Source organism: Colobus angolensis, unplaced genomic scaffold (assembly GCF_000951035.1).
Source record: "Colobus angolensis palliatus isolate OR3802 unplaced genomic scaffold, Cang.pa_1.0 Scaffold149, whole genome shotgun sequence".
NCBI lineage: Eukaryota > Metazoa > Chordata > Mammalia > Primates > Cercopithecidae > Colobus > Colobus angolensis.
Window position 1 is genome coordinate 339509 of NW_012114588.1, and position 8735 is coordinate 348243.

At 56.3% G+C, this 8735-nt stretch overlaps 1 protein-coding gene across 1 annotated transcript in view; it reads left to right on the plus strand.

Annotated features, from left to right (window-relative positions):
• The first annotated feature begins 7283 nt into the window (after window positions 1-7283).
• Window positions 7284-8735, plus strand: part of SPSB1 (splA/ryanodine receptor domain and SOCS box containing 1) — a 10116-nt gene continuing 8664 nt past the window's right edge. The window contains exon 1 of the mRNA XM_011935770.1: window positions 7284-8160. Within this exon, the coding sequence (XP_011791160.1) occupies window positions 7467-8160 (694 nt within the window). The 5' untranslated portion in view covers window positions 7284-7466. The remainder of the gene's footprint in view (window positions 8161-8735) is intronic.

Sequence of the window (8735 nt, forward strand, 5' to 3'; positions counted from 1 at the left end):
TCATTAAAGGCTGAAGACAAGTGCCCTTCACCTGTCCCGGGTCTAGGACTCCCAAACAGTGCACTTCGGGGATGCTTTTGACTCCTCTCCACCTGCTGGGGATCAGCATTCATTTCCAGGCTTTCTTCCCTGTGTATCTGCAGACCTGGCTGCCCCCACCTGGAGGAGCCCACGAAACTGGAGGCTTTGCGAGGTTCTTTTCTTCCTTCCTACTAAGATCTGGGGCCCCCAGCAAATCCAAAGATGGCCTCTTCCCTGGACCCAGACAACCTTAAATGGCTGTTCAAAGCTGGCCAAGGGAGTAGGGGGCTTTCGGAAGCTCATCTGCTTAGAGCCCAGGCTGCCACCGGGAAGTCCAGTACGGACATACTCTGGTGGGTGTTTGGAACCCAACCCACCCCCGTCCCATGGCTGCTCTGGAGACACTGGGTTGAGGGCTTTTGCCCTCTAAGGGTGTAAGGGACATCCCCTTTCACTCATGCAAGAATTTATGTGTGTGTGTGTGTGTTTGTGTGTGTGTGTGTGTGTGTGTGTGTGTGTGTGTGTGTAGTGGTGGAGTATTCCTCCTGCTGGGGGATGAAGTTCACTGAAGCCAAACCCCAGGGCTTCGTGTCATCTGGTGTCCCTGCAGGTAGCCCCTCCCCCTCCTCCAGAGTTTTTAGAAGCCTTCACTGTGTTGTAGGAAAGGCAGAATCTCCTCCAAGTTGTGTATCCCTCTACAGGGGAAGCCAAGGTGACTCCAGGGCCGGTGGCTGCTCTCTGGCTCTGAGGGTCCGGGCGGTGGTTCCTGCCTCCGTCCCGTTTTGCACTCCTCTCTGCTTCCCCCAGCCCAGCCCTCCCATGCAGGAGACAGACGCTCCCGCCATGTGCTTGACTTTGATGTTGGTGACGTGTCCTCTCCCTTTATCCCCCCACCTGCTTGTGGCACGATGGGGCCCGAGCTGTGCCGGGCCAGGACTCGGGGTAGGTGAGTGTGGGGTCAGGGGGTTGTCCCAGCTGAGCTCAACCAGAGAGGCTGAGGGACATGGAGCATGAGAGGCTGAGGCCTTGGTGCCAGCGCCATAGATGCTCATCAGATTTGACAGCTGATCTCTGACACAAGGCGTGCAGGAGCGTGGGTGTGTGGAGGGCTCGCCTGCCTTCCTCTGGAGGAAGCTCTCCACGGGACATGTCCTGAGCAAGTGTCAGGGAACTCGCGTCACACACAATCCGCCACCAGCATCGGCTCTTCGACCCAGATGAGATGCAGCTGTTCTCCGTGACTCACGGCCTCTGGGCCAGTTGTATGAGGAAGGTCCTTTCGGGAGCTCCCAAGCCACCGTTTTATGGCTGTTTTTCTCTCTTGACCCTTCTTGATCTTTACTTTAATCTGATCTTATGGGAAAATGTTACTAGGAGTTCCTGACCCAGAGTGACTGGTGAGCTCCCTGCCACCCATGAGGAGGAGGGTCCTGCAGTTAGAGCTCCTGCACACACAGATGTATACACGCAGACACACTCCACACACGCAGGCACAGGACACATGACACACATGTACATACATGCACACACATATATACATACATGCATGCACACACAGCACACACATATATACACACGAAGACATGCCACACACATATACACACATCCAGACACACCACACACACAGATACATACACACCTCACATATCTACACACACACACATGCATACTGCCCATACATGCGTGCGCGCGCACGCACACACACACACACACACACACATTCTTTCTCCTGGTTGAAATACTCTCACGGCATTCATGCCTGTGATGAGGTAACAACCTGGTCTTCAGGAAGCACCAGACACTGGACCCTGCGTGCGACAGCTGACCCTTGCAGCCTGAGGGCTGCGTACAGTGAGAACTGTCATTATTTAGAGTGAGTAGAGTTTGGTGGGGCAGGAGGGGTACAGGCCAGGAACTGGTTTGTTGTGGGGACTGAGACAGTTGTGCAGAGGAGGAGGCAGGTGCAGTCCTGGGGACATGGTGGCTAACGCAAGAATGTGCTTTTGGGGATAAAAACTTTCTCTAAGGGAGTGGAGAGCAGGCGCCGCCGGCCAGGGCACTGCCTGGACTGTGACACCTCTGTATTGCTCATTAGTCTCAGCTGCTGCCCTTACTCTCAGTGTGCAGGCACACAGTGTACACGTGTGTGTATGGGTGTACGCATGTATGTGCATGTAGGCATGGGTGCTTGCATGTGTGTGGGGGGTGGTGGTGGCAGCAGCAGGGCCACATCTGTCCTCTGCTCTCCTGTTCCAGCCCTGCAGGGCAGTACAAGCCACGCCCTTTGTGGCTTGTACTCTGCTCCTCCTGGGTGGGGATGAAGGCTGAGTCCTCCCACCTCCAAACTCACCAACTGTTCAGCAATCCCAGGCCCCGAAGCTTCTCTGGTGCTGCTGGGCCCCGCAAGGCCTAGGCATCCGCATTTGCTTCTCAGAGCAGCAGTAAGTGGGGGTGGTCCCAGAGCAGGGGCCTGTACTGTTCTCCCAGCTCCTGCCTGAAGTGTGGTGCCCAGTGCTGGATGCCCTCCTGGCCCAGGGATGTCCGTCTTGGTCTAGTGTTAACAGGAGCCATCCAGGCACCTGTGAATGTCACTCGGCACCTGTGGGTGGTACACACCCCCCATCCTGAGCGCCATGTCCAGGAATTATAGTGATCGTATTAGCAGTTTTGCATGGATTTACAACAGGGGTCGGCAGCTCCTGGGCCAAATCTGGCCCGCTGTCTATTTTTGTAAATAAAGTTTTATTGAAACACACCTATGCCCATTCATTTACATGTTCTCTGGAGAGCCTTAAATAGTTACTATCTGGCCCCTTATGGAAGAAGTTTGCTGACCCCTGGTTTAGAAGGGACCTCAAACTTGATCTGCCCTAACCCAGCCTTCCAAGTCCTTGGGTCTTGGCCCAAAGGCAGCATCCCTCTGTTGGGCCAGATGTGGTGACCAGGAAGACGGGAGAACAGTGATCTTTGTTCAGTGAATGGAGCACAGGCTAGGAAATAAATGAAAGTGGAAATGCAGTGACACCAGCTCCCTCTGGAACACTGTCTCCACTGAGTTGTAGGTAAGTGTGTGACAGATGAGCGAGCGGAAGCTTGGAGAAGCTCGGGGTGGATCTTGGTGGCTGGAGCTACTGTCGCAGCGCATGAGCTTGGAAGCTTCAGGAAACAGGGCTGGGGAAGCGCCCGCCGGGCTGCAGTTCCAGGGGAGGTGGTGAGTCCAGCTCCTGGGGACCCACAGGAAGGGTGGATCTGTGCAGCCACATTTTAAAATAGAAGGAGGAGGACAGATGGATGGCTTCAGTGTTCCTGCACAGCAAGAAGGTGGCTAGGTGTGGACAGCAGGAAGGTGGGAAGGCACTGTCATCTTTAACCATAGCCTGGACACAGGGCGGGTGACAGATGAGTCAAGAGTAGCCCTAGGGCCACCACAGTGATTGACCGCCTGGGTGGTGACTCAGATGGCAGAAGTAGCCGGGTGGGTGGGCCACATTCCCTGGGGTGCCCTTGTGAGGGAGTCACCCCACAGTGCTGCAGGCCCTTTACCTGCCTGTCCTGCCCAGGGAAAACACCCCACCCTCTTTCCCCAGCCTCCCTCCTACCAGGCCCTCCCTCCCACAGACCCCCACCCCTCACAGCCATGTGGTCCAAGGCCTGGGCCCGGGTGAGGGGTGGGGGTAAGGTGGGTGGAGGTGGAGGGTGGCGGTTCGGGTTAGGTTTAGGGAGCTCAGCCCAGCATTGCTGTTGAGGACTTGCCGGGCCACCTGAGGTGCTGGCATCTCAGAACTAGGAGAGCTTGTGGAACCGACCTGGACAGACAGACAGTGGATGTCCCACGTCGGGGTGAAGCCACCCTTTTCTGGTGGCTCTTTCTGGGATGAGGCTGGCCCAGCCTCCAGGGACCCCCCCGCACCACCATCCAGCTAATGCCTGCCCCAGCCCCACAGGGCTGTGTCTTAAGTGGAGTCGACGCAGGGCCCTGTCTAAGCTCTGGCTGGCGGACCCCAGGCCGGCCTGTCCTTATAAATAAAGTTTTCTGGAACTCAGCCACGCACGTTTATTTATGTCCCGTCTGTGGCTGCTTTTGCGCGACAACAGCAGAGACTGTCTGGCCCTCAAAGCCAGGCATTTACTATCTCGCCCATTTCAGAAAAAACTGATCTCCGGTCTCGCTGAGACAGGCATTCTGTGTGTTCAGGCCTGGGTTTATTAGCCTGAGAGCTCCCTCCCCTCCCTCCTCTCCCTCCCCATCCTTCCCCGTCTCACCCCACTTCACCCTTTCTCCCGCTCTGAGGTGTTGCTCTCCTCGCCTCTTCCCCCCTCAGCCTCCCTGTTATGGTCCCTGCTGGCATTTTCAGTTACCTGCTAGAGGACCCCTCCCCGCCACCTTTCTCTCCCACCCTCCCCTCCCTCCCCCAGCCTCCTCCCCACTCTTCCCACCTGCTCCCACACGTGGAGAGAGGGCAGATCTTCCATGACAGATGAGATCCCAGGAGAAAGGTCCTCCCTGCTGCGACAGTTGAGCGGCAGGGGGGCTGTGGAGGGGCTACGCTGCAGGAAGTGTGACATGAACTAGCTCTCTTAGAAAGTAATTCGCGCCCCGTCCTCCCGGGAGCTGACCTCTGTGCCCACAAGACCCTGCAGAATTAAGAACAAGACCCTGCAGAATTAAGAACATGGAGAAGTTCCTGGGCACCAAGCTGGAGGGGGTGTCCAGACAGAGATGGGGGTTGTCCTCTTCGCCCCCACTCCTTGCAGCTCTGACCTCGAGAGCCGCCTCAGCCCGGCCTTCCTACAGCTCAGAAAATGCTCCAGTGGAGGTTGGGGAAGAGGGGAATTCTGGGAAGGCCACACTGGCGCCACACCAGACCTAACTCTCTCCCCGTCCCGCAGCTTGAGGCGCAGGCCCCAAAGCCACGGGGTACCCCTCTGCAGCAGCATCGAGGGAGTCCTAGAGGTTTCAGTGGCTCCCAGGAGAGGAGATGGAACTGAAAGCTTGAAAATGGGATTTTCCTGGAAGATCATGGATGTGAGGTCACAGTATTCACAGAACTTTCTGGAACCAGGGCGGCCCTCCAGGCTGCAGAGGGTACACCTCCGCTCTAATGGTTTTGCAGACACTGGACACAAGGAGTCCTACCCTGTCTCTGAAGAGATGACCGTGCCCCTGAGATCAAAACCCTCTGTCTGTGGCTGGGCACAGTGGCTCACGCCTATAATCCCAGCACTTTGGGAGGCCAAGGTGGGTGAATCACCTGAGGTCAGGAGTTCGAGAGCAGCCTGGACAACATGGTGAAACCTGGCCTCTACTAAATAGAAAAAATTAGCTGGGTGTGGTGGTGGGTGCCTGTGATCCCAGCTACTTGGGAGGCAGAGGCAGGAGAATCGCTTGAACCCAGGAAGCGGAGGTTGCAGTGAGATGAGATCGTGCCATTGCACTCCAGCCTGGGCAACAAGAGCAAAACTCTATCTCAAAAAAAAAAAAAAAAAAAAAGAACCCTCTGTCTCACATCAGAAAGGGAAGGGCGAGAAGCATGAACCGGCCCCTGAGATAAGGGGGTCAGGGCACCAAGTGTTCCCACATGGGAAGGTTCTTCCAGGACCAAACTTCCTGGAGGCCTGGCCGCCCCGGGGACAGGGTCTCGTGGGGCCTCTTCCCAGCTGAGAGGGAGCTGGAGGCCAGCCCCACTGCGGAGCCTGGCCTGGCTGGCCCCACACTGAACCGGGAGGCCAGCCCTCTGAGATTCTTGGATTTCCCTGTGTCTGGGAGCCCGCGGCCTCCCCCACCCGGGTTCCTTTGGGTTCTCTTTGTCTCCTTTACTTGGGCACCCTAGTAACAAGGGACCCAGCATGACTCTCCCGCAGCCAAGGCTCCGATGGCCTACCGCCCAGGCACCCCCACAGGCTCCTTTAGTACCGTTTCTTCAGCCAGGAGCCTGCCTTGCCCCAGCCTGGTTGATCCTAGGAGCCTGACCCCAAACCAGGCTGCTCTCCCTGGCCTCTCTGGTCCCTTCCAGAGGCCAAGGAGGTTCTTGATGGCAGAAAGAAACTTCTCTCTTGAACGAGGCTTAAATCTTCTGCTGCCTTCTCCTCCTTGGATAGAACTCTTCCTGACCAGCACTTTGGGAGGCCAGGCCAGGTGGATCACTTGAAGTCAGGAGTTCAAGACCAGCCTGGCCAACATGGTGAAACCCCGTCTCTACTAAAAGTACAAAAATTAGCCAGGCATGGTGGTGGGTGCCTGTAATCGTAGCTACTCGGGAGGCTGAGGCAGGAGAATCACTTGAACTCAGGAGGTGGAGGTTGCAGTGAGCCGAGATCACGCCACTGAACTCTAACCTGGGTGACAGAGCAAGACTCTGTCTCAAAAAAAAAAAAAAAAAGAATTCTTCCTGGGCTGCCAGTGGAGAGGATGATGCAGTGAGATCTCTCCCCCAACCCAGAGTCCCTGTTCTCCCTCCTGAAGGACCCAGGGGATGGTGAGGCCAGAGAGGGAACGAGGCATCTTAGCGTTGGACTCTCCTCCCCAGACGTGCTGTTGAGACCCAGAGGGCGGAACCCTGGCTTCTAGTTGAAGGGTGTGGGCAAGAAAAAGAGGTGGTCAGTCATCTAAGAACTCCTGGGGGTCGGGGGATGAGCCCCCCATGCTGTCTGCCCTTGAGAAGAATGTTGCTGGCGGAGGAGGCTCCTGGGGCCCTTCCCGCCAAGCGTACACAGACGCCTGAGTTGAGCCGTCCGACTGCACCAGAGAGCGCTTCTCTGGAGTGAATTGGTGGTGCGTCTGCTGGAGGTAGCAGTGACAGAAACAGAGACAGGGAGGAGGAGCTGGGATTGGCATCCTCACAGCCTCTGCTGCTATCTGGGGCTCCACTTCCCCTCTGAACAGCAAGGCAAGGGCCATCCACCTCCCTCTGTTTTGACCAAGCAGATGCCCACGGTCGTGGCTGAGTCCTGGTTCTGTGACACCATGGCCTGCCGTCCTGTGGAACCCTGATGAGGTATTTGGTGGGCATCAGCCGTGTGTCTGCACCCAACACAGATGAGGGTGACGCGCAGCCCCCAAGCCCGCCTCTCCATGCAGTCTGCCGGGTGGACAGACAGCCCCTTTCCTTTGTGACAACCTAGCCAGGGAACGGGGGATTTCATTCCACGCCAAGACTCCAGCCTGCCCGTGTCAGGCATGACGGAGCCCAGGTGCAGGCTGCCGGGACGTGCTGATGTGGTCGCCTCGACCTCCGGGTTAACTTTCCCCTTCATCCCGCAGCCCCGCTCACTGGTTGTTTGTCTTTCCGTCCATTAGGCAATACTGAACACTGTGCAGCTTGCAGAGGTCTCCTGGCAGCCTGCCTTAGGAATTCTGTCTGGCCCCGATCAGAATACGGGAGACGAGACCACGAGATTGATGAGTTTGCCTTGGGAGTCGGTGAGAAGGTGAAACCAGGGCGAACATGGGTCAGAAGGTCACTGGAGGGATCAAGACTGTGGACATGAGGGACCCCACGTACCGGCCCCTGAAGCAGGAGCTCCAGGGTCTGGATTACTGCAAGCCCACCCGGCTGGATCTGCTACTGGACATGCCCCCTGTGTCCTACGACGTCCAGCTGCTGCATTCGTGGAACAACAACGACCGGTCGCTCAACGTCTTCGTGAAGGAAGACGACAAACTCATCTTTCACCGGCATCCGGTGGCCCAGAGCACAGACGCTATCAGGGGCAAAGTCGGGTATACCCGTGGGCTGCACGTGTGGCAGATCACGTGGGCCATGAGACAGCGGGGCACGCACGCCGTGGTGGGGGTGGCGACGGCGGACGCCCCCTTGCACTCGGTCGGGTACACTACCCTCGTGGGGAATAATCACGAGTCCTGGGGCTGGGACTTGGGGCGCAACCGGCTCTACCACGATGGCAAGAACCAGCCAAGCAAAACATACCCAGCCTTTCTGGAACCAGATGAGACATTCATTGTCCCTGACTCTTTCCTGGTAGCCCTGGACATGGACGACGGGACGCTGAGCTTCATTGTGGATGGACAGTACATGGGAGTGGCTTTTCGGGGGCTCAAGGGCAAAAAACTGTATCCTGTAGTGAGTGCCGTCTGGGGCCACTGTGAGATCCGAATGCGCTACTTGAACGGACTCGATCGTAAGTGTCCCCTCTGCTGTCAGAGGCAATGCCCTCCCTCTGTCCCCATGGTCCTGGCTGGGCTTAGGCCAAAAGTTGATACAGTCATTGGAGCTAAGGTGTTTTAAAGTCGATATTCCAGTGTATTCAGACCCTCAGAGGCAACTTTTGCATCTGGTTAAGTGAAGAATTCTACCCAGAGTCTGCTAGATTACCTAACGGTGCCTCATGAATGAATAGACAGATGGATGGATGATGGATGATGAATGAATAGATGGATGAATGATTGGTTGGATGGATGGATGACGAATGGATGGATAGATGAGTGAATAATGGATGGATGAGTGGATTGATAGACAAGTGGTTGAACAAAAGGATGGATGGATGGGTGGATGGGTAGGTAGGTGGGCGGATGAGTGTTTGGATTGATGGATGAATGAGTGGATGGATAAATGAATAGATGGATGGGTGGGTGGATGGATGGATGGATAAGTGGGTGGATGGATGAGTGAGTGGGTGGATGGATGGATGGATGGATGGATAAATGAATGGGTGAATGAGTGGGTGGATGGATGAGTGAACAGATGGATAGATGA